The sequence below is a fragment of the Zalophus californianus genome, chromosome 11 (assembly GCF_009762305.2).
Source record: "Zalophus californianus isolate mZalCal1 chromosome 11, mZalCal1.pri.v2, whole genome shotgun sequence".
Lineage (NCBI taxonomy): Eukaryota > Metazoa > Chordata > Mammalia > Carnivora > Otariidae > Zalophus > Zalophus californianus.
The window spans coordinates 54039955-54066452 of record NC_045605.1 but is presented as its reverse complement, the minus strand read 5'-3'; the positions used below and the strand labels follow the sequence as shown (position 1 = coordinate 54066452).

The window sequence follows — 26498 nt, the reverse complement described above, 5'->3', positions numbered from 1 at the left end:
AAAAGCTTCCTGAGAGTGGATTTGCAAATTATTTTTTTTAAAATATAGATGACACCAAAAGCACAGGCAACAAAAGTAAAAATAAATTGGACTGCATCAAAATATAAAATTGTGCATCAAAGGACACAATCAGCAGAGTGACAGGCAATCTACAGAATGGGGGAAATATCTGTAAATCACATATTCGGCAAGGTGTTAATATCCAGATCATATAAAGAACTTCTACAACCCAACAACCACCACCACCAACCAACCAGATAAAAAAAATGGGTAGAGGTCTACATCGACATTTCTCCAAAGATGTACAAATAGCCAACAAACACATGAAAAGATGCTGAACATCACTAATCATTACAGAAATGTAAATAACCCACAGCGTGGGGCGCCCGGGTGACTCAGTTGGTTAAGTGTCCAACTCTTGATTTTGGCTCCGGTCATGATCTCACAGTTGTAAGAATGAGCCCTGTGTCTGACTGCACTGGGTGTGGAGCCTGCTTGGAATTCTCTCTCTCCCTCTGCCCTCCCCCACCTCTAAATTAAAACAAACAAACAAACAAAAAACTCCTCCCAAACCACAGTGAGATAGATACCACCTCACAGCCATTGGGATAGCACTACCAAAAAATACCAAATACTGGCAAGGGTGTGGAGAAACTGTCACCTTTGTGCACGGTTGTAAAATGGTGCAGCCACTCTGAAAAACGGTATGGTAGTTTCTCAGAAGATTGAAAACAGAATTACCAGAGTATCCAGCAATTCTCCTTCTGGGTATGTACCCCAAATAATTGAAATCTGACTCCTTGAAGAGTATCTGTACACCCATGTTCGCAGCAGCATTATCCACAACAGCCAAAAGGTGGAAGCAACCACGGTGTCTACTAATGGATGAAATAAACAAAATGTGGCATAAACAGGCAATGAAATAGTATTCAGCCGTAAAAAGGAAGGACGTTCTGACACAGGCTATAACATGGATGAACCTTAAAGACATTATCCTAAGTGAAGAAAGCTACTCACAGAAAGACAAGGGCTGTATGATTCTATTTATATGAGTTACCTAGAGAAGTCAAATTCATACGGACAGTAGAAAGGAAGGTGTCAGGAAGTAGGGGAAAGGGGAAATGGGGAATTTTTAATGGGTAGGAAGTTTCAGTTTTGCAAGATAAAAACAGTTCTAGAGACTGGTTACATAACAATGTGAAAGTACTTAACACTAACTGACCTGTACACTTAAAAATAGCTCAGAGGATAAATTTTATGTTATTTCACCACAATTTTTTAAAGAGAAAAATAACATTCAGAAGAAGAAAGATACATTACATACAGGATTCTAACAATAAAAATAACAGCTCACCTCTCAACAAAGACAATGAAGCTCAGAAGATTATAGAATGACATCCTTTAAAATGCCAAAAGAAAATAAAACCACCATTCCAGAATTTTATATCCAGCAAGGTATCTCCCCAAAACGAAGGTGAGGTGTGCCTGGGTGGCACGGATGTTTAGCGACTGACTCTTGGTTTCGGCTCACGTTGTGACCTCGGGGTCATGAGACTGAGTTCTGCGTAGGGCTCTGTGCTCAGAGGGGAGTCTGCTTGAGACTCTTGCTCTCCTCCTCCCTCTGTCCCTCCCCCCCCACGCATGTGCGCTCTCTCTCGAATAAGTAAATAAATCTTAAAAAAAAAATGAAGGTGAAATACAGGTATTTCCAGGTAAGTGGAAACTGGGAAAACATGTCACAAGGGGACTCACATGGTAAGAAATGATAAAGGAAGCTCTTCACGCCAAAGAGAAAACCAAATGAAAACCCCACTAGGCAATGTTTAATATTTGCTTTCAACAGTCACAAATACTAATGAACTGAGGAGGGAAAATTATGCAGATATTTACTATTTCTGCTGCTGTTCCTTCATTCCTGAAGGTTTTAGTTTCCTTCCGGTACTATTTTGCTTCAGCCTGAAGAACTTCCTTAACAGTTTTTTAAATCAGATCTCTCGGAAATTCTCTTGTTTTTCTTTCATTTGGCAATCTCTTCATTCCTAAAGGATAATTTTTCAGGATATAAACTTGTGGGTTGATAGTTTTCTTTCCATTCATGTTTATGGCATATTGTTATAATATGGGCTTTTGAATTTGTGTCTGTTAATACTAACATGTAGGTTATGCTGGGGTTGGCATCTGTGCTTTCCCCTGAGAACTGGTTACATTTTGCTGGTTCTCTGTATGCTGAGAAACTGTGGATTATATATCCTTAGTATTGTGCTATGATGTTGTGTAGATGCTGGGTTCTGTTATAATCCTCTGGAGAATGCTGAGGTTTTTGTTTTGCAGGCAATCACTGTGGTTAGATTCAGGCTGCAAGATCCGTCTCTCCTTCTGTGTGTGGTGGTGCCAATCTCAGCTTAGTTCACAAAACCTTTGTTATGCTGGTTTGGTCTGTCCCACACGTGTGCAGCTCACAGTGAGCCTGAGACGTGTGTGGTTTCACACCCAGAATGAGGAAATCCCTTCACAAGCTCTCTTCACTCTGGGTACTCCACTCCCTTCCAGCCCCCAAAGGGCTCCTTTTCTGATTCCTCTACCAAGAAAGATGGGGTTTCTATCACGTTTCAGCTGTCTGCCCCAATGGGCTGCTGTGTGAGTGGGCCCACCCTCAGAGCAATTCCATGAGATACAGAGGAGTCACCTCTATATTGCTGCCATCTCCAAGTTTTGCTCCCCTTTATAACTTGCCTCATTTTATTTTTATAGAATCAAAACGATTACAGGGCAATTGTGTTTTGTCCATAGTTTTTACTTGTGATCAGTGGGAGGGGCAGTCTGTAGTGTGCTTCTGCCACCGCACAGGGACTGGCACTCCCCAGTGATTTTTTTAGAGTTTCTGTCTCCTAAATTTCACCATCTCTTCACGATATCCAGCCCTACCCCTTAATACCATAGATTAAAGCTTTTGACACACTTTACATCTTTGTACGTGGCTAGCTCCTTTTTTTTTTTTTTTTTTTTTTTGAGAGAGAGAGAGAGAGTGCAACGCAAGCAGGGGAGGGGCAGAGGGAGAGAGAATCCTAAGTAGGCTCCACACCCAGGGTGGAGCCTGATGCAGGGCTGATCTCATGACGCTGAGATCATGACCTCAGCTGAAATCAAGAGTTGGATGCTCAAGCTACTGAGCCACCTGGGAACCCCCCTCCTAGCTCCATTTAAGAGTTAAATCTCTTTCAGTTTCTGTCTGCTTTGTGATTGCTCTTCAGTGCCTTCAAACAGTTGTTTTTTTATATTGTGTCCAGAATTTCTAACTATTACAGTATGTTTAGTATCATGTAAACTACTCCAATACTTCCAGAAATTATATGGTGTTTCTGGACCAAAGAAAGCTTCCTTCCCACCCTCCATTACTTGGGAATTCGGTTAATGTTGTTTGAACTTATTTTTTCCAAAAATCTCCAAGATCCTGCTCATCCCTCTCCTGTTCCCACACCCACACAAGTGAAAGCAGACACAGAAAAGCACAGCTTGGTCAGGGCCCCACACTAAAGCTGCTTCCCCAACCGCAGATCAGTTTTGTCTCCCCTATTATGTTCTCTCTCTATAACACAGATTTGCTTGGATATTTTTTATGTATCTACTATATGCCCTTGGTCCCGTCTTCAAAGTGCAGCAATATATTAATACAAATATCCATACAATGAGGCAGAGAGTTCCAAATGCCGTGAGAGAGAGAGAATAAAAAACTGCTGTGGGAAATCAGAGAAGTGGATTTCAGCTAGGCAAATTAACAGAGGTTTTAGCGAGGAGGGGGTATGCAGAGAGTGGGCCCTAACTGCTAATTCAAGCAGAGGCATTTACATATCTGTTCTCTGCTGCTCCTGCAGCATCATGGAAGTGGAGGTGGTAGTAGTTGTTAGTATTATATAAAGCCTTCTACTTAAAGTGTGACCCACAGACAAGCTCTAGAATTTAGCAGAAAGGAAGGATCTCAGGACCCACTGCAGGCTTACTGAATCAGAGTCAGCATTTTAACCAGATCCCCAGATATTTCATATGTATTCTGAGGGTGAGAGGCATTAACAGAAAGTACATTTTCAAGAGAACAATGATTTTAAGACCTCACCTTCTCTACTCTGAGGCAAGGACGCATGAGGTGGGTGGTGGTGGGGCCCAAGGAGAACAAATGCTCCTGAGTACTAAGGATGTGCTCGGGTCACTAGGCTCATCAGGAAGCCTTAGAAGGAGTTATTTCCATTCAGCAGGTCAGGAAATGGAAGCTCAAGGAGGTTCAGTAAGTGGCCCAAGATCACAAAGAAAGTGGCAGAACCTGAATTTGGACCCGTATCTGACGGATTCCAAAGCCTGTAAATGCTTTTAGTCTCTGCACCCTGCGTGTCTGGTGTGTGATCCAGGAGCCTCAGTGCTGTTTACAGTGCTGCCGCAAACTCGTTGGGTGATCTCAGCTCTTCTTGCCTAAGTGGATGGAATCTGAACCAGTGAAAGTTCACAAACATAAATCCCGTGGCCTCAGGAAAATGGGTATTTGAGGCAACCTTAAGACAGAGTGCTGGGAGTGCATGTTGTGTGCTGGTCCCAGAAGCAGGGTAACGTGGTGCGGAGTATAGGACCAGGGATGAAGAGCCCTGGGTTCTAGTCCTGCCTCTGTTACACGGTAGCTGGGAGCCTCATTTTCCTCATCTAGAAAATGGACAGAAATGATCTATATTGGCTATCTCTCAGTGCATTTGACTGGTTCGAGTAAGATTCTGCTTGAAAATGTTCTATGATGTGATACACTAATACAGTCAGTTCTCTAATTGCCTTAGTTTTCATAACACAAATTAGATATTTCTAAATTAATTGAGAAATAGGATTTGTCATCTGCTGCCCATGCTAGCAACTGGGAACTAGCTCTGGCAAAGCCCATCACCTCTGTGCTTGTGTTTGCCCTAACAACGGGAATAAAAGGTAGTAAAAACATGTACAGACTCTGCACCAGTGAGAGAGCTAGTGGTGTTAGAACTACAAAGACCATTATTCTAGAGCAGAGAGTCCTTGTTCTAGAACTTTCTGTGGGGATGAAATGTTTCCTTATCCATGCTGTCCGCTAGGGTAGCCGCTAGCCACACTTGGCGACTGGGAATTTGAAATGTGGCCAGTGCAACTGAGGAACTTCATTTTAAGTTTTATCTTGTTTGAGCCCATTCAAATTTAAACATGTGGGTAGTTAGCTACCACACAGAAGAGTGCAGCTCTAGAGCAAAACTGAGGTACAGGTATGTTCAGTGTTCTAAGACTTTACAGCTAGGGGCGCCTGGGTGGCTCAGTCATTAAGCGTCTGCCTTTCTCTCAGGTCACGATCCCAGGGTCCTGGGATCGAGCCCCACATTGGGTTCCCTGCTCCGCAGGAAGCCTGCTTCTCCCTCTCCCGCTGCTTGTGTTCCCTCTCTCGCTATCTCTGTCTCTGTAAGACTTTACAGCTATACTCCTATTACCAACAAGTCAATTGATTTTTTTATCCCCAATTCTGAAACTCTAGCCCCTAATGCCTTCCCCGCCCCCCCCTGATTAAACAAAACATTTTTATAGCGTGATTTCTGATAATGGGAGGTTCCTCTGGAATCTAATTATCACTGTATAGCACCACAGCTGATACCTGCACAATGTGAAGCTTACCTAGGCAAAAGAATGAGGCTTTGTTAATAAATGTCTGTTCGTCTGAGAAAATATTTTACTCCCTTGTCTTTAAAATTAAAAACAGTAGGACTGCAAGCTACTGGGCCCTGTGAGTGGCCATGCGACACACCGGTGCTCACAGCGGTCTCCTACCTTGCGTTCTCCGCTCTCCGGCTGATGCACTGGTGCAAGTAGAGATACTCCTGAGGCGCACTGGTGGACAAGGCAGGCTGCATGTGGTTGGACACCGGGGGTTCAAAGGTGAACAGCGTGGGCTGGCTGGAGTGCGATGGGGCTGAGGACTTCCGTTCTCGGAGAAGGTGCTGACTGGAGCTGCTGAGCTCAGCTGGAGAAGAGCGGGGGCCGTGACTGGTGGAGGAGAGGTTTCTCAGGGAGTCTGGGAAACAAAAGAAGGAGCTCTGTGACTGAAAAAGGGAAGAAAGGTGTCCTTATCCCAAAGTGGGCTGTCAGAGGAAGAAGAGATATGAGCAGAGGCAATGATCCAGCAGCAGCCTTCTCTCCCCCTCACACACCTACCCCTTCCCTGCCTCCAGAGAGGGAGGGCTGTGGCTGCCTGGCAGAAAAGGAGATGCCCTGTGCCTTCGCGCCGCTCCTGGAGTCGCCTGGGGGCCGCTCCAGGTCACAACCTTGACGGTGTTCGCCCAGCTCCCGGGAGGTGTGGCTTGCCAGGGGCGCGGGAGTGGGACTCCTGCGCTCCCTCCAGGCCAGCCCTCGGAGCAGTAAGTGCCACTGCCTTCCTCCTCTTGGGAAGCTCCTGCGTCATCACCTCCATCAAAGCGCTGGCTGACTTTGTTAAATGAGCTTTGCTTCCTGGAGACTCACTAGGTCAGACCCCGGACTGTGTGCCTTACCGCATTAAGGATAAAAGCACACAAGTATTTGGAGCAGACTGTTCCTTAAGACTGGTCCCAGCTCCTCCTGCCCGCTCTTCCAAGTCCTCTTGAGGACAATGGTCCCCATTCCCCAACTCTTATGCCCACCACTCTGTGTCAATTGGTCTTTTTTCCCCTTAACTCTCCTCTTAAACTCCCCTCTGTTGTGCTAGAAAAGAAGCAGGGTATTAAAGACAGATCACAGCTGAGAGTGCTCCCCCCCCCAAGCCAAGGGCATCACTCATTTGGCTCGTTCTCCAAGCCTAGTCCAAGTTCCTGAGCCTAACGCACAAGGCCTTTGACAGTCTCACCTACTTCCTGCTTTTCTCCTCCTGGACCCGAGGCCTTCGGAAGCTTCATCAATCCCCAGGCACACCAGCCCCTTTTATGACTCTTTCTTATGGGCTTCGGCTCTTCCTTCCGCCTGGATTTCACTTCTACCCTACTGGCACTCACACGCAGACTTTTAAGACCCTACACGGATATCATATTCCCTGTGAAACCTTCCTGGACGCGGTCCTTTTTCTGGCTGCCAATAGCACTTGGCCCATGCTTCATTATATCCACGGTCCCTCTGCCTCCTCGCCTAGCCCAAGAGTCTCTAAGACAGTGACTGATGCTGTTGCGCCTACGGTCCCAGGATTTACCCAATAAAGGCCAGGCGCACAGAAAATTCGTAGTCTGTGTTTGTGGAACAAGCAAAAATGTTCGTTTGGCATACAATAATTCTACAGTGAAACTTCTTTTTCAAGAGAAATAAAGGTTTAAAGATGTGATTTCTGGCGATGTGACAGCTGGTGGGGTGTGATGGTTCAGTGGTGGTGTGGTGGCTTCCTAGGCTATTCGAATCTTTTCTGTTTCTACTCCCCGTTATCTGACCTATTTTAGTACCCTTCTCATGGCCCCAGGATCATCAGCTCATTAGTGCTCTATCAGATTAATTACTCTCCAGGCTTCTCTGATGCTAGGCAGAACAACTTCCGCCCGTGTCCAATGGAGAAAGCCACGGGCCTTGGGGGAAAAACAGTTCCATCGACAGGGTATTGACCTCCAAAATGAATTCCCATTACAGGTCCGGTAGTGAACTGGATGTTTGTTAACAGAATCAATGGCTTCACTACTCCATTATATTTGCAAGATGAACTCTCTAATGGCAGAGGGGGGAAGGTTTATGCTCAGGGATGAAGTAGCCATGGTGCCAGGGGTGAACACAGCTACTGCCTGAGAAGACACAGGGAAGGTGCTAAGAGAAAGCCTCTGGGGGCATTTCTACCCTCCCCGCGGTCTTTCTGGATCCCTCCACCTCTGCCATCCCTTCAGTGGGGGCATTTTTCAAGGTTCCACCCCAGACCCTCCTATAGCTTCACTCACTCAGGAGACTCCCCTGGGCTAATCTTCTCCAGCCAGGTGATGACAATCTCGAAACTCAGTCTTTAGCTCAGTTCTCTGCCCTGGGCTCCTGTCCTATAACCCTCTGCCTGCTTGGCATCTCCACTCAGATATCCCACAGGCAGGTCAAGCTCCCGACCCTCCTCCTGTGTTCTCCCTCTCCGTGAAGTACATCAGTGCCACCATCCAACTGGTTCTGAGCCAGAAACCTAGGCATTATCTAGGACTCTGCTTCTCGACGACCGCGCCATGTCATTATGTCATCGCCCAGCTTCAAAATCTTCAGTGGATCCCTGTTATCCTCAGGATGACCTACAAAGCTCTCTCTTTTTAAAACCATTTTCTTGTTTATTTCTTCAACCTTGTTTCTGAGCTTGTCACAACTTCCTTGTGTTTCACATAGATTTTTAGGAAGACAGTAACCTTTCTCTCTCATCACTCCATACATTCAGCTGTAAACTCACTGTCTTTTCTCTAACAGTTTCATCCCTGGCATCAAGCCCAGTGTGTGACCCAACTCCATAAATACATGTTGATTAATAAAATAATGAAATACATAGCATGAGGTCATACTCCCTCCATACCGCTGATTCCTCACTGCCTCTGGAATCAAGTTCAGGTTCCCAAGTCCAACAAGAAAGGCCATTCTGTGACAATCTACTTATCCCACCTGTCACCCCATACACCCTGCATGGCCCCTTCACTTCATGCTTTGAGCTGTGGGTCTGTGTATAAAAGAGGAGTGACCTGTTCTCACAGCTGGGGCCCTCTGACCCAGGTTCTTTACTTGCAGAGCTGGAGAAATCATTTCACTTCTCTGAGCCTCGGTTTCCTTATTTACAAGTTGACAGAGGATGGTCACAAGGACGGAATGCATAAAGGGTTGAGACAATTCGGCACGTTTTAAGTTCTCAAAATGTGTTCTAGGCATTTCTGTATTCCTGGTGCCTAAAACAATCTCAGCTCACTGTGGGTATTGAATATATAGTTGCTGAATAAATAAAAGAATTTTCACTAGCACAAAACCAAATATGCCTGTTTCTTGTGGTCAAAATAAGAGGGGCTTTCAAGGTCTGCTAATAAGATGAAGTAGGGGTTACAATGAGTTGGGCCTACTTGGAATTCCATTCTGTAAGTATGAAGCCATGTCTATGAAATCAGTCAGCTCCATAATGATCTGCAGCTTCAGAAAAATTCTTTCAAAGCTGTTTTGGTGCTAAACCTTGCCAAAATCTCACTTCCGTTTGCTACTTTAAAAGATTTCTACCTGAATATAGGTAATTATTCCTTAGGGCCTATAATGGATTGAACAGTGTCCCCCCAAAACTCATGTCTACATGGAACCTCAGGATGTGACCTTGTTTGAAAATAGGGTCTTTGCAGATCTAATTAGTTAACATGAGGTCATACTGGATTAGGGTAGGTCCTAATCTACTTGATGGGTATACTTATAAGAACAGCAGAGACAGAGACATATAGGGAGAAGATCATGTGATGACAGAGGTAGAGACTGGATAAACAATGTGACATGGCTATACAATGGAATATTATTCAGCCATCTAATGAATGAAGTACTGATACATGCTACAACATGGATGGATCTTCAAAACTATGCTAAGTGAAAGAAGCCAGCGATAAAAGGCTACAGATTGTAATGATTTTATTTATGTGAAATGTCTAGAATCAGCACATCCATAAAGACAGCAAATAGACTATTGGTTGCCTGGGGATGGGGGTGGGATGGAGGAGTGACTGCTAATGAATATGGGGTTTCTAACTGAGGTAATGAAAATGTTCCAACATTAGATGGTGGTGATGGGTACACAACCCTGTGAATATACTGAGAAACAATGACTTGTATACTTTAAATGGGCGATATATGATAAGTGAATTTAAAAAACACACACATGCATAAACACTTTTGCAAAGTATGAGGTATTAAGTCTGTGCAAGAGATGAATGGTTTAATTAAATACATCTGACTTTTAGTTTATTTCCTCTCTAAAGAGAATGTTGAACACTCAGTAAATACCAAGTCCTTACTAAAGTAGACTGAGTAAGGAACATTCTCCCTTTCCTACCTTCAGTTCCCTGCACCTCCTCCAACCCCACTGCTCAGGGCTTTACTCCACAATCATAGCAAGGCAGTGGGAATTTCAGCAAAACAAAATAGCAAGAACTCCTTGGGGTCAAAAGACCCAAAGTGTAAAAGGTGAATGAGATATTGGTGTGAAAACAAATGCGCATACTCGCATAAAACGTGCATAGGATTTGTTTTTATTGCCCTGGGTACCCCTTGAGGGAAGAAAAGAATGAAAAAGGACATTACGCTATGTGTGGCTGGGCTGTTTTTGGTATGTGGCCACCGGGCTGTTGTAATGATGTGTCTTGGGTCATTAGGAAGGGCAGTTATACAGCAAGAAGAAAATGGACATTTCCAGACTTCTGGCCTGGGCTTCCATCTCCAAGTCTAGACTAAAGATAATGCCAGAAAATGCTTGAGTCAAATTTGTTTTCTTTTAAACAGGGTTTTATTTTTTCCTCTTCTCCCTGGCTTCTTTTTAGGGCCCTAAAAATCACTCCCCTTCCTTTCCACAATCACCCCTGGGAAGGCTGCCCAGCACACAAACACTCCGCCCACCTTCTTGCAAAACTCTAGAACAGGAAAGCTCTGAAGGATTTTAGTAGAGGGGCCCAGCCCAGCCCAGCCCAGCCATCAACTGGCTAGTGATAACAGGAGCAGGAAAGGGGCGGTTGGCGGGAGTTTCTGGAAAAGATGACTGGCCAAATAATGACGGGTTCCCTTATCTCAATGCCCTTTTTATCTTTATCCTTGCCCCCCCCAAATCCCCACCCAAGCCTCAGTGGGTGTCAGAACCCATGAAGTGGTAGACCAAATCACATGCTGGAGCCCAGGCTGGATTCAAAGCCTGCTTTTGCTAACTCCTCGCTTTATGGCCTTAGACAGGCTACATAAACCTCTTTGATCTTCACCTGTTCAACGGGGAAAATAATTTTCCAGGGCTGCTGCAAGGTTTGAGATCATACATATCAAGCATTTAGCATAGTGCCTGCCATTCTTACTGCTTCTACTCCTTAGTACACATGAAACTGCTGGGACCTTGAAATTGGCCAAGAGGTACGGAGTTGCTTTCCAAGCAACAGTGAATGCTTGCAAGGTAACTGTTGTCTCTGTTTTAGTCCCAACTATACCCTGCATGATGTTACATGTGAAAGGAGAACAAAAAGGACAATAGAGACTATAATAATCACAGCTGCCATTTATTAAGCACCTACTACATGCCTCTAGTCTACTCTGTGAGGCAGATATTTCCATTTCTTCCCCTTCTTTTTGGATGAAGAAACTGAAGCTCAGAGAAGTTAGTAATGAGCTCTGGTGTCACACAGCTAGAAAGTGGCAGAGCCTATGTGAAATAGATCAAACTTTCTTCCAAAGCCAATTCTTGTCATTCATGTAAAGAGTTCCCACAAGATCCCTATGTGGTGAACGGTATTAGCTTTATGAGGGGCAGAGTCAAATAACAGAACGAGAGTCTAGGCCAAGCTCTGCTGTCAACTGGCTGAGTGACCTTGGGAATGCCATTTCATCTTCCTGGGCCTCGTTTTCTCTATTCAAAAAAGAAAGAACTTGGATGAGATAGGGGATACACATCAAAGCCATCTTTGGGAAACATGAGAGCTGTTCGGTATAAGACCTAATGAGTCATATTTACACAGGGATTTAGATAAGATCCACTGGTTTAGCTTTTAACGATCTCTGGTTCTTAATCCCAAGGCAGAGGTAGAAGAGCTGGAGTCAACTGAAAAATCAGGGGCAAAGCAAGCCTGAAAAGCCAAATGAAAAAACAAATTCTTCCAAAAATCATTTTTTTGGATAATCAAAATTACAAATTGAAAACCACCTTTGTTCTCACTGGTTTTTCATATCATCTGCCTACAGCCAACTCCAAAAGGCACAACCTGTAAGGGAAAGAGCCCTGACGTAGGTTCAGAAACATGGGTTCTGACACTATCCTACTACAGGGCCTCACACAAAACTTTTACTCTCTCTGTACCTTTTTCATGCTGTCAAACACCGAAGAGAGCACCCACCTTACAAGGTTCTTTTGAGGATCTGATGGATGGAAAATGGGTAAACAGTAATTATTAAATACTTAGTAAATGCTTGTTGGCCTGAAACCCAGAAGTGGAATGGAGGTAACATTCTAAGGGTTCTAAAGGAGAGAAGACGATCGATGAAAGACTTTTGAAAACAGAGGGTATAGGATTCTATGGGGTAAGTGGTCCCTGCAGAAAGCTGACAGAGAAACAAGGACCAGAGGGTGGAGAGCTCGAAAACCAAATGCGGGCGCGTGCGTGGCTCAGTTGGTTAAGTGACTGCCTTCGGCTCAGGTCATGATCCTGGAGTCCCGGGATCGAGTCCCACATCGGGCTCCCTGCTCAGCAGGGAGTCTGCTTCTCCCTCTGGCCATCTTCCCTCTCATGCTCTCTATCTCTCAAATAAATAAAAAAAAAAAAAAAAAAAAAAATTCTCCAAAAAAAAAAAGTTCTTACCTTTAAAAAACAAAAAAAAGAAAACCAAACGCATGCTGACAGGGGCTGAGGGCTAGACTGGATCGAGGGCTTGAGGTCAGTTTAACGCGCAGTCACAAGCAGTCATTTAAAAATGAATAATCCTCAAAACTGCCTGACACACATCACAATTAGAGGAATTATTCACAAATTTAAAGCCAAACACAAAATAGCTTCACTTGACACAATAACTCACATAATACAGCAACTGGAAGGGGCCCCAGAGTCTAACTGCTTGTTTATCACCACTGTCCTTCCCAGGCTCCCAAAGCTTCTCGTTTCTGGTTGGAGAAACTGAGGCCCAGAAAGGTGAGGCTACTTGTCCAAGGCCACATAGCAGGTCAGACCTCAATCCTGGAATAAGAATTCAGATCTCCTACTGTGGGAGAGGTGAGGGGCAATCCAGTCAGAGGGTCTAATCACCAGGACACTGGCTGCCAGGGCTGTTATTTTGTTATGAGTTTATTACGTTACATTTGCATGGTAAGTAAACATTTGCTGGATCAAACTACTAAAGACTGGCATAAATAATTCCCCAAGCTCAAAAATACATCTCCTAGTGTTTATAGAAACTATAAAGCAGAGGAAGAAAAAAGGGGAGGCAGAGACAGGCAGTAACAAAGACCCTGGAAGACTTTTCAGGGACTAGGCTGCCCATGCATCCCCCTTCCGGGGCAGGATCTGAAAAAGAACACCCCCCCCCCCAACCCCAGGGCTCTGAGAGCCAAGTCAGAACATCCTGACCTTGACACAGAGGATCTCTCAGTAGAGAGATCGATTTTGTGAAGGGCGCAGGGGAAGGAGAGTCACTGTAGCTGAAAGGCATGTCACAGTCTCTGGTCACACACCCTTACATAACCTCCTCTGCTCCGGGGCCCCTCACGTTATTAGAGCAAATGCCAGGCTTTCCATAAGGCCTCCAGTGAGAATGAATCACGCCTTCCTCTAAACCCCTTTCACAGTACCTCGTTCTGCAGCTTATTCTCTACGGGAGTTCACGAGTCTACCACATGGAAGGGGACGGTGAGCTTGTAGAAACCAGGATCTGGGCCATCTCTGTTTCTCTGACAGTGTTTAAGCGCAATGCTCTGTGCCTAGCAAAGGTCTGATTGAGAACAAGGTGTTGGATAAACATACCATGGCGGTCAGTTATTCTTCCTTGGGTCAGAAGAATGAACGGATAGCTCCAGGATCCAAATGTAAACTGTTTTTGAAGGCTGGGAGGAACTGTTATCACTTTGTGAGGTTTTCTGCCTTGTGTGTGTCTGTTTTAGGATAGCTAGCCTATATTTAGCCAGGCCTTGTCCTGTTGGTTTTAGAAAGATCAGGTTCCAAGTTTTGTTCTCCCCTTACCTGCTGCACCTATGGTATACCTTAGTTGTCACAGAACTCACTCCTGCTCCCTCGAGTGGGGCTGGGTTGGCCGGGTGGTCCCCCTCAAGGAGTTAATTCATATTTGGAATGAAGCGTTCTTGTCATTTACTTAGGGTCATGAGCACAGACTGTAGGCATTCTGCTAGGAGCTGCAGGCCCAGCAGAAAGAATGGGTCTCGTCCTCGCTCTACTGGTTTATACTTCAGTTAGAAAAACCGTATTTCTCTTCAGGGCAGCACTTCTCCCTTCCCCTGAGGAACTTTGGGAACCTAACAGTAGTCCCATAGGAATCAATCCATCCAGGGGGCACCATAAGCTCACACAGCAATGATGTATTTGACTCTTGTGACCGTCCCACAAAAACAGCAACAATGTATCACTATATTTTTAAGCTAACCAGCTTTACAAGAGATGAATTTACCCTACCTTTTTTTTTTTTTTTTTTTTTTACAATGACTTTCACTTAAGGGACAACTGGCAAACGGTGTGAACATGACTGTCAGACACTATAACGGAAGGAGTTCATCAAGAATCATCAGTGTGATGCCTGGCTGACTCAGTCAGAAGAGCCTGCGACTTCTGATCTTGGGCTTGTGAGTTCCAGCCCCACATTGGGTGTAGAGATTGCTTAAGATTTGTTAAGATTTTGCTTAACAAAATCTTAAAAAAAAAAAAAGGAATCATCAGCAGTCGCAAAAATCACCAGAACAATACCTGAAACTGTTCTACTCTGGGCGGGAAGGCTGGGGCTCTCAGAGCCCCAGCGTGCTGAGGGGACTGTGAGATCTGAGCATTACAGGAAGCCCAACTCTGGCTTCAGGCGGGGTAGTGGGGTAGAGAGAATGAATGTGGATTTTGAAATCTGAATCCCAGCTCCCTAGCTATGGAACCTAAGGACAGTATGTGGATCTGAGTCCTAACTTGTACATGATGTGAGACAGCAGCCTGTCGGGCCTGTCCTAGGGAGTAGGGGGACGCCACAGTCCCTGCACATCAGTGCCCCACAGAGGGAAGCGCTCCCCCCGCACTCCATCGTGGGCGGCGACCCGACGTGGGAGAAGAGCATCAGCTTTGTGTTCACAGACCTTCAGGGCTTGATCGGAGCCAGGACTGGTGCGAGAGAGTACAAATGGCCTCAGCTGGCCTTTGTGTGGTGGCCCCAGAGGCAAACAGCCTGGCCAGACCAATTTGTAACCAGCAGTTCTTCCTTAGCTGCTGTCTCAAGTCCTGGCGTCACAACGACCTCCTGGCTTCACATGTGTAGCTTTCCTACTCCTCTTCCAGCCTCGTATCCTGCTATCTCAGCAACTCTAGGCTTTCTCTGCTGGCATCCAAAAAGAAGTGCTCCTTTTTATCACCTCTAGAAGGGCCAACATCTGAGACCACAGGCACATGTGTCTTGGAAGGCCCGCTAAGGTATATTATTACACTAGAACAGGGGGTGGCAAACTGTGGACTATAAGTCAAACTGGGTCCACTGGCTGTCTTCATAAATAAAGTTTTACTGGGACACAGCTATGCCTATTCATTTTTATACTGTTCATGGTTGCTTATATGCCACAAGAGTGAAGTTGAGTGCTTGTGAGAGAACCGAAGGGTGGTGAAACCTAAAATATTTACTATCTGGCCTTTTATAGAGGAAGTTTGCCAATCCCTGGACTAGAAGTTCTCATTCTGGTTTGTGTAATCACGTCCTCTTTCAAAATATTACCATCTAATTTAAGTTCATGATTAAGGAGATAGAGGCTGAAACCAAAACCAATGAGTCCCAAACTTGTGCTTTGAAAAAATCAAGAGGAGGGGCACCTGGGTGGCTCAGTCGGTTGAGCATCTGACTCTTGATTTCAGCTCAGGTCATAATCTCAGGGTTGTGAGATTGAGCCCCGAGTAGGGCTCCACACTGGGCATGGAGTCTGCTTAAGATTCTCTCTCCTGGAGCGCCTGCGTGGCTCAGTTGATTAAGCATCCAACTTGTGACTGCGGCTCAGGTTATGATCTTATGGGTCATGGGATCAAGCCCTGTGTTGGGCTCCACGCTTAGTGGAGAATCTGCTTGGGATTCTCTCCCTCTCCCTTCACCCATCTCCCTGCTCATGCATGCTCTCTCTCTCTAAAATAAATAAATAAATCTTAAAAAAATTCTCTCTCTCCCTTCCCCTCTGCACCCCTCTACCCACCCCCCCCCCAAAAAAAAAGAAAAAGAAAAAATCAAGAGGAGAAATCATAAGAAAAGCCAGTTTGGAGATTGCATTAGTATTATTATAAGAAATCATATTCTTTTTCATTTTAGTATGTCTTGGTCACAAACAACATGCTAACTGCTGCCTAGCTTATAGAATTAAATGGTTCAAGAGAGTAATATGATAAACTTGTATTGAACCAGGCTTGGAAAGAAATCACCAGATTGTTCTTGCTGATCCTTAATGATTTATTCTTCTTCCATATCACAGATGCACAGTTGTGGAAATGACCAAGGGATCATTTAGTTCAATATTTTATTTTACTGATAAGAAATCTAAGGTCCAGAGAGACCAAGTGATTTTCTTACCAGTGACTGATTGGTAGGCCTGAGCAAGAATGTCAGTCTCTTGTTTTTCAGTTCAGTGTTTTTTCTAGTAATACATCAAATTGGAAGAACAATAAACATTATAAGCTTGAGTGGACTTTTCTACTTGTAAGGAAAGTGAAAAGAGCTTCCATCTAATAATCTAACACCATTCCCTGAAGTTCTCAAAAAAGTCCAACATTATGACTGGAAAGGGTCAGAATTATTATTGACATATTCTTTGATAAAACAGTAATGTTTTGGGGTGCTTGGGTGGTTCAGTTGGTTAAGCGTCTGCCTTTGGCTCAGGTCATGATCCCAGGGTGCTGGGATCGAGCCCCACATCGGGCTCCCTGCTCAGCAGGAAGCCTGCTTCTCCCTCTCCCACTCCCCCTGCTTGTGTTCCCTCTCTTGCTGTCTCTGTCAAATAAATAAATAAAATCTTTAAAAAAAAACAGTAATGTTTTCATATGTGTATATAGTACCTTCTCATTTGCTTTGGTATAATTAATACAAAAAAAACCATGCTGGGATTATGACAGAGATTGGATTGAATCTACAGATCAATTTGGGGAGAAATAACATAGTAACAATATTGAATGTTCTACTTCACAACATGGTATCTCTCTCCCTTTGTTGGGTGTTCTTGAATTTCTCCTGGCAATGTTCTGCAGGTGTTTGTATAGAGATCTTGTATTTTTTGTTGTTGTTAAATTGATTCCTAAGTGTTTTATTTTTTGTAAAAGAAATTTTTATTTTATTTTGCAATTGTAGACTGTTCTCAACAACTCTGACATTTATAATGGCCCTGAAAAGTTGGCAGGGCAGTGATCTTTCCAGATTCATTTCACATAAGAAACTAAGACTCAGAGAAATAAAATGACTTACTCAGTGTTACAGAGCTCTTAGGAAATGGCCAAACCACGACTCAAACTCAAGTCTTTTTCACATCAAGTTGAAGGGCCATCCTATTATGCAGCTTGATGTGAGGGTAAAGGAGAAGCATATACTTATAAATTACAAGTGCTACACAAATATCCAGTCGAATGAAAAAAAAAAACTATTTTAATACGACTAATAAAGAGACCAAGGCCCAGAGAGGCCTTTCCTGATCACCTGACCTGAGTTTCTAGTCACTCCTTATCAGGTTACTTTGTCTTCTCTTCATCAAAGTGCTTACTGCTACCACTTAAACATTTTGTTTTTCATCTGTCCCTTCCCACTTGGGAAGCTGTCAGCTCCTTGACGAGTTTGAACCTCACATGTTCTGTTCACCACTGTTGGTTCAGTGGGTTAACCATAAAAATCTGCCTCTCAGTCTCCTGATGTGGGCAGCATAACTGACTGACAGCCCCAGCTGCTGGCCTTCTGCATCCTTCCACTCCTCAGGGCTGTTCTCATCCAGTGCCAAAGGAATGGCAGGAGTACTAATACAGGCCTGTTCCTATGAGACACGGGACTCCTTTCATAGGAGACCTTGGCTCGAGAACCTTCACTGATCTGGCGGAAACTGTCCTAGAACTGCACTGCAGTCTGATCCTGCTTCCTGCCTTCTCTCTGTCACAGGTGTCAGCCCTGCACCCCACTGCAGGCTTTGCCCCCTTCTCTGGCTCCTTCCCATGATCCCTCACAGGTGTCTCATCCAATAAATCTCTTGCAGGTCTTAACTCATCCTGCAGCTGCTTCTCAGAGAACCTGAGCTCACACACTCAGGGTCTAAAACAGTGCTTGAGGAATAAATGATTGGCCCAGGTTCATACTGCAAGCAAAACCACAGACCCAGAATTAGAACCCAGGTCTCTGTTCCCTCCGTCCAAAGCCTTTTACACTCAGATCACCAATCATCTGAGAAATATGTCCTTGGTGCCTCTGTCCAGGGGGCCAATGCTCTGATGAATTTTAGGGGAAAATGTATTCACTAATGGCCAAGCCCACAGCTGGCCTCTCAGCTCTGTTTATAATTATGTGGACTCTAGTGGGCGTAAGAACATCTGTCCTAGATTCAGAGAAGACTGAAGTGATGGTTTAGGTCAGTGAAGAAAATCTGGCTTATGTTTAAATTAAAAGCAGCAAGAACTCTGTGTGATGCCTTCTTAAAGGAGTGTAAGGAGAGCACCTACAACTGGCAGAACCAGAGACAGTCATTGCGAGAGAGCAAAGGCAGTGGCGGGTCTTTCCCGGGTCTTTGGGCACGTCCTAAGACTTGGTACAGGGACCATGATGACCTGAGGCAAGAACTCCATCTAGAATTTCAGGATGCTGGGACCAGAATGTCTGGTCTGAATCTCAGCTCCTTTACTTACTAGTAAGTTACGGAACCTCTCTGTGCCCTGGTTTCCTCCTCTGTAAAATGAGAAGAATAACAGGGACCTACTTTGTAGGATCATAGGAATGAAGATCTGTGAAATGCTTAGAATGCTGCCTTGTACACAGTAAGCTCTACGTAAATATTAGCGTTTATAATTAATAGTAGTAGTACACTTAAAGAGACCACCTTTGTTTTTGAGCACCTCAATAAATTAAGTGTAACGTATCTCAAACCAGGAAGTCAGCAAGGTTTATTTCATAAACTTATAATCACACAGTAAAAAAAATGTTCTTGAATTTGGGTGAAATAGAGATAGGGTTACTTGGGATGTTTCGGTATGGGGGACAGAAGCACCTACTCAGAGGGATGCTGTGAAGATCACTGGGAAGGCAGTGATAATTTATGGGCCATACATTTAAGTGATATTCAACGTGTACTATGCTATGTAACTGAAGTGGGCTCCTATCTAATCTTCATAATGATCTTGTGAAGAATGTCTCATTTCTATTTTACTGATGCAGAAACTGAGGCTCAGAAAAGTAAATTAACTCACCTGTGTTAAGATTGAATGCATCAATGTTGTGGGTTTGTGTATTTATACGATGCCAAGACCTATGTTCTTTGAACTAAACTGGCCTTCTAAACCAGTGTATATATAAAAGCACTTTATAAATCATACGGCCTCATGTAAATTCAAGATGGTATCATCAATATCATCTGGAACACAAGCGGAAAGCCAAGAAACCCAGTTGCCAATTCTAGCCTTGTCAGTTAGCTGTATGATCTTGAGCAAATTAGCTCCCCTCCCCTGGCCTCTGGATAGTCTGTTATTTAAGGAGTCTGGAATTACACCTTCTCTCAGGGCATTTCAAGACTTCATATTCTAGAATTTTCTCATTCTATGCTATCTATTCCCTTCTCTGTCTTGGCTGAGTGTTTTGGCTAATATGATTCACCAGCCATGAGGAATTTTGTTCACTGACTTCATCTACAAAAGGGGTAAGGAGGTGGGGAATAAAAGCAAACAATAAACAAATGATAGATACGTAAAATGAAGTTTAGGTCATTGGCACACCCTGTCTCTTCAGCCTAGTAAGTACATCATTCATCTTGAGGTTTTTCTTGTTTTTTTTTTTTTAATTTTCTTTATTTTTGTTTACCGTTGTGCTTTATATCGTTATTTCCATAAAGGGAATTTTATTCTCTATGTCCTGTGAATAAGGTTAGAATGTTTTTTTTTTTTTAAAGATTTTATTTATTTATTTGAGAGAGAATGAGAGATAGAGAGCACGAGAGGGAAGAGGGTCAGAGGGAGAAGCAGGCTCCCCGCTGAGCAGGGAGCCCAATGCGGGACTCGATCCCGGGACTCCAGGATCATGACCTGAGCCGAAGGCAGTCGCTTAACCAACTGAGCCACCCAGGCGCCCAGGTTAGAATGTTTTTGAAGCTTCCTTTTTCCCTCCTCAACAGTGAATTTCTCAAAACAATATTTACAAATAAGTTGGGAGTTTTTCAAACGTAATTGTGTATAACTATTTACAAAGTCATAACCAAACACAGCAACTAAATCATTTGAATGTTCCCTGGGCAGCTACCATGTGTCTCTAGAATGTGGCATCAGAAAGATGACAGTAGTTTCTCACCCTCAAGCATCTCACACATCCCCTCCCCCCAATTCCCAAACTTTGTGTTCTGGCCTCAAAGAACTGTTTCCAGCTCCTCAAGCTTCTGGGAACTTGAACAGCAGCCCCTGGAGAAAGCAAGAGAAACCCGACTTCTGAGGTCATGGTTGTGTTAATCAACCTGATTGTGGCGATCACTTCACAGTGTATGCCAATACCAAGTCATCACTATGTATGCTGTAAATACAGACAGTTTGCCAATTATACCTCGATAAAGCTGAGGGAAAAACCTGGTATGTATAATTCTATTTATGTAAAAGAGCGAGACAGAGAAAGAGAAAGAAATCTGAAATAACTGAGAAAATCCTGTATTGACTCATTTTATCTGAAGTTGATTAAAACTTCAGTCTCTATCAGTGGCCAGATGAGAGCGTGATGCTGAAGTTAAATTCAAAAATTAAAAAAAAATTTTTTTCCATACTTGAGGTTAACCTCAAATTTTTTTCTATCTGCTAAACATATCTTGGCACATAGCCAGGCATGCTTCAGTTAAAAGCAGGTGAGTCTTGGTGAAAACTGGGGGGCCTGGGACCAGGAACTAGACACAGAGGAGGTAGGCAGTCACTGGGAAGAGCCTCAAGGGTAGTTTGGAGGAAAGAACATAAACTAGAGAACATGGCAAGGCTCACAAGTCACGGAGAACTCATGCTCCATGTGTCATGCTCCTCCCTGGCACCCGTCCCTAGAACAGGACCTGGCTGACTGAGAGAACAGAAAGAGAAACTGGGTATCACCTAGAAATGTGGAGTAGAGTCTGTGAGAAGGAAGAAGCATGTGCCGAGAAAGCAGAAGCAGATCTTCTTCAGAAATTCAGGTAGACAGGGGCGCCTGGGTGGTGGCTTAGTCATTAAGTGTCTGCCTTCGGCTCAGGTCATGATCCCAGGGTCCTGGGGTCAAGCCCCACATCGGGCTCCCTGCTCCACGGGAAGCCTGCTTCTCCCTCTCCCACTCCCTCTGCTTGTGTTCCCTCTCTCGCTGTATCTCTCTCTGTCAAATAAATAAATAAAATCTTTAAAAAAAAAGAAAGAAAGAAAGAAAGAAATTGAGGTAGACAGACCACTGGTAACCCAGCAGTCTGCCACTGGGTGGTGGGGCGCCAGCCACTGAGTTAAGGGTTTGGGTAAGACTGTGGTCTCTGTGAGGGGCTGAGTAAAAGCAGGATGGGTCCAGTCCTAGGTGGAATTAGAGACTACAGGCAGTTTAACAGGCAAGTAACTTAAGAGCTGGAATAGCAGGCAAAATCCCAGAGTTAACCCTAGCTTACACACAACATTAGGGTGAGAAAGGAGCAAAAGGGACACAGAATCTCAGAGCTCGGACTCTATGCTGGGGTGCACTCTGGGCCTGAACTTGAAGGAAGAATTCAAAGGCCTCTGTCCATGAATGCAGACACAGAGGCTGGGGATCAGGTGGTCCTGACACCAGCATCACTTCTAGATCACTGTTTCCCAGACTTTCCCTTTTGTGGATAAGTTAAAGCACTGCCTCTTTGTTTGTTTTCAAAAACCAACACATAGGGCTACCACTTTTTAATTATGTCAAATATGGAAAAACAGTTATTTACCATGACAGTCATTTCTCTCTCTCTCTCTCTCTCTCTCTCACACACACACACACACACACACACACACGAATACTTTAACAGAAGTGCACACACATACAAAGAGAACCTCAGAATGAAGGGAAGTTTTAAAATCTGACTACATTTAGTTTTATGAAACTGACTACATCTTCCTCATGGTTTTCATGTTTGTTGTGAATGGAGAATGATTTCCATAGCTCAGCAGTGATCTGCATTCCCTCTTTTGAAATATCTGCAGCACACCAGTTATTTTCACCCTGTGTTCAGCCTTCCCAGGCCACCACGGGAGAGGGGGAGGGCAGGCCCTCTGGGTCCGCTCCAGCTGGCAGCACCAGACTCTCTCTCCCTGGCACTCTTCAAGGTGGCTTCCTCTCACCTGTCTCATATGTTATGTTCCACGTGTGATACAGTTAATGCAAAGAAAAAAGCTTGAAAATGACCATTTTGGTCCTCAAACTTTAGTTGAAAAAACTGAGATCAACATACTGAATCAGTAACAAAGGTGAAATTTAAAACCAGGACTTTGATTCCCAATTCAGATCCCAGAGAGAGATGACAGTACCTACAGATTTTGTTGAGCTCAGAATCCTACCCAGAGCTGTACATAAGTGGATGTTTAATCAGAATCAGGATCTCCCAAGGTCCAAGGTGACCTTACCCCTAAAGTCAAAGTCCTAATGCTACCTCTAGCAAAAAATTAGTTAGACTGGGCTCTGGAATCTGGTCTGGGACCCATTCAATACTACTTTATTACCTTCCTTCTCCAGAGATAATCAGAAGCACCCAAAGAACAAAAAAGGGGGGACACCTCAAGAGATGCTTGCAAGCTGTCGAAGGCTTCTGGGGTTGAAGAGTTGGGATGAGACGCTCTCCTTTCTAGCAGTCTGTGGGTTTTGGCACATAACAACAGACCTAATCCATGCTGGTGGCCTGGGTTGGTGAGAGGGAGTGTCTGGTATAAAAGGGAAAGCAGGAAGAAGGATCAAGGCTTAGAATGAGGAGGAGAGGGTCGGGTTTCTCCCTGCCGCCCTCTCCTCCAGTGGGGCTTGGGCTTCCCTGCAGGCCAAGGCTGGAGCCTGCAGGGGTGTCAGTGGGAGGATTTTCTGGAGTTCAAGTCCCAACTCAAAGCCTACTCTTGGGGTGACCAGATCCAGCTGTAGACAAAAGACAACAAACAAACAAAAGATTGAGGAGGAAGGCCTGATATTTCTGGGTTATTTAGAATAACATTTTTCTTTAAAAAAAAAAGGCATGAGGATTTCAGATCTGGCTGGAAACTGGTCTGGATGTTTATTTTCCTCATTGTCTCAGTGGAAAAAAAGGGTGGGTGATTCAGACAGCAGCCTCCGCCTCTGGGCTGGGGCCCGGGTCAGTCTACACTCTGTTCTTTGCTCCTCCAGGGACTTGTGTCAGCGTGGGGAGAAGTTGCATTTTACCTCCCACATTTGCTCTAAGCTTCCAATAAGGATCCCCCAGAGGAGCTGAGAGATCTGAGCTCAGTCAAAAAAAAAACAACAAAAAAAACAAGAGAGCAAAAGGTGGGGGAGGAAACAAGGGAGGAGATGGTCCTCCCAAGTATGAGAAGAGAGAAAGGGTGAGGTCTCTGAGAAAGGCCTCTTTCCTTCCCACCCTCCTCCACCCCTGGCTCTCCCACTCACTGTGTCTGGGGGAAAGGACCAAGGTCACCAGAAGGCATCTGGGCGGACCGCATGGCTCCACCACAGCCCTCCCTGCTGTCAGATTTCCAGAAGAAGGGGTCTGGTCCTGACCTGTAAGGCACCAACCCTTTCTAGAGAGGAAAGAGCTGTTTGAAGACACCACCCTCCCAACCCCAATAATATTCTACCACTAGGGATTGAAGATTTCCCAAAAGCACTCCCCTGGGTGTCATTTGATCGCAGAGGGGACCCAGGACTTAAAACAGTTCTGCTGTTGGGTTACTGGGGAAACTCACAGATTATGAGAAGTTTCAGTATTTACAAAATACTTAAAAAGGTGGGGCAGCCTCACCCAAAACTGTGGTAGAGAGAAGGTGAGGAAGAGATAAAGAACAGTTGGTTTAGAACTCTGGGAAGTCCTCATTATACAGAGCTAGACATGCGACTACTGTGGGACTCCTGCCAAGGAGCTCAGGAGAGGGAAGACGCTAAAATAATACCCAGGGTACGGAGGAGGCTCTGGCCTCCCTTCAAGATCTTCAAGAATTACTAACTGTACTCCTTGAGCTCTAATACGCAGTAGTTTGTTGGCTACTCTAAGACTGGATCATGCTAAACGACAAGTGTTGGCAAGGATGTGGAGAAAAAGGAACCCTCTTACATTGTGGGTGGGATTGCAAACTGGTGCGGCCACTGTGGAAAACAGTATGGAGGCTCCTCAGTAAGTTAAAAACAGAACCACCCTACAATCCAGTAATTGCACTACTGGGTATTTACCCCCAAAATACAAAAACACTAATTCAAGGAGATACACTCATCCCTATGTTTATAGCAGCATTATTTACAAGAGCCAAATTATGGAAGCAACCCAGGTGTCCATTGTAAAGACGACATGGGGTGTGTGTGTGTGTGGGTGTGTGTGAGTGTATACAATTAAATATTATTCAGCCATTAAAAAAGAATGAAATCTTGCCATTTTCAATGACATGGATGGAGCTAGAGAGTATAATGCTAAGCAGAATAAGTCAGAGAAAGACAAATACCGTATGATTTCACTTATAGGTGGAATTTAAGAAACACAACAAATGAACAAAGGAAAAAAGAAAAGCGTGAGAGAGAAACCAAAAAACAGACTCCTAACCATAGAGAACAAACTGATGGTTACCAGAGGGGAGATGGGTGGGGGATGGGTGAAACAGGTGATGGGGATTAAGGAGGGCAATGAGCTGCGATGAGCACTGGGTGTTGCATGGAAGTGTTGAATCACTATATTGTACACCTGAAACTAATATAACACTGTATGTTAACTATACCGAATTAAAATAAAATTAAAAAAATAAGATGGATCATGCTACCTTGCTAATTTAGCTCTCAAAGGTTAATATTAATGTATAGACAGCACTTTACTCTCTAAATGGTCCGTTCTTGGTGACTTAGAAACTTCCTGCTTTTCCCTCCAGCTGGCTATTTCGTGACCTACAAGCCACTGTGGTGAACAGGTCTGTGAAGCAGGGCTAGGACCAATGAGGAGTTAAAGCACACAGCCCACGGATGGAGTTAAAGCCTTGGACTGGAGCCCCAGCAACACTGCTTTCTGCACTGTTCAACCCTTAGCATCTTCACCCGAGCAAGAGGGATAATGTTGCAGCCCTGTCTACCTTATTTTGTTTGTTTCTTTACACTCAAAGAAGACTGCATTAAGTGTTTTGTCATCTGTAGGTTCCTCTAATAACACCAGACACTTAAATCATACCCTGTTCTTCTTGACCTAGAGATAGAAAAAAACCATCACTACCACAACCACTACAGGGAAAACAGTGTTTTCTTACCTTCCTCCCAACAACTGATAGGGAGCGTCATCTCCACTTTATAGATGATCAAACCTCAAAGAGATAAAGTTACTTATTCAGTGCCATAGAGCAACTAAATTGCAGGGCTGGGACTCAAGCGCAGCTAGTGTGCCCTTCAGAGTCCATGTGAGAACAGCTTAGTTGCTGAGTACATAAAGGAGGGAAGGCACAAAGGGAAGGAGGAGTCCTCAGCTCAGAGGATTCAAAGGGGTGAGGGCTTCCTAACAGTGGATGACTCCTGAGTCCATGAATAATTCATCAAAGCTCTGTGCTGAGAGCTGGTTCTTTTTGTGTGTGGTGCATCTGGTCAGGGACAGCTGCCTACCACTGGGCCACAAATGTGAGGACTTGGACCCGCCTGCTCATAAACACAGCTCAGAGAAGCTTTCTGCTCCCTTACTCGAGGGACTGAAGGCTATTTTGATTCCCAGAGGAAGATGGGGTTCTTATTTTTGCTTGTGTGCTTGCATGCACACTGCCCCTCCCCCTCCCACACAAACACACACTAAATATTCTTGATATTCTTGGAATTGCTTTTCCTTCCTGAGCATCATCCCTGGTTTCCTTTTGGAAAGAGTTCTCTGTCAAGAGGTTGTTTCCTCCACCGTTATGCCAATATTCAGACTCAGTTTCACTCCTGGTCTGTTCTTGATCCCAGACATTTCTGGCTAGAATATGTGAGGAATTGGAGGGTGGCAGTATATAGAAGCTGGGGGTGGCAAGGCGGCTTTAAAAGAAAAGACTCCATCTGCCATAGAACCTCTTCCAGATGAAAGTGAAAAACAGAAGGTTGGTTTTTTTTTTTTTTTTTAATGGGTCCCATCACAACTCTTACATAAAGAAAGAAAGAGGGTGTATGTGCTTGAAGGAGGCTTCCCCAGGAAGAAATTTCTTCAGGACCAAGCAGTGAGCTGGGATACTGCATTGCACAGCTCCAGGGGACAGCTCTACACAGAAGAC

General features: G+C 44.4%; 1 protein-coding gene across 4 annotated transcripts in view; it reads right to left on the bottom strand.

Moving 5' to 3' along the window:
- Positions 1-26498, bottom strand: part of GAB2 (GRB2 associated binding protein 2) — a 184131-nt gene that overhangs the window by 19979 nt on the left and 137654 nt on the right. For all 4 annotated transcript variants that reach the window (XM_027578680.2, XM_035722754.1, XM_027578681.2 and 1 more), the window contains exon 3: positions 5818-6061. In XM_027578680.2, the coding sequence (XP_027434481.1) occupies positions 5818-6061 (244 nt within the window). The remainder of the gene's footprint in view (positions 1-5817; positions 6062-26498) is intronic.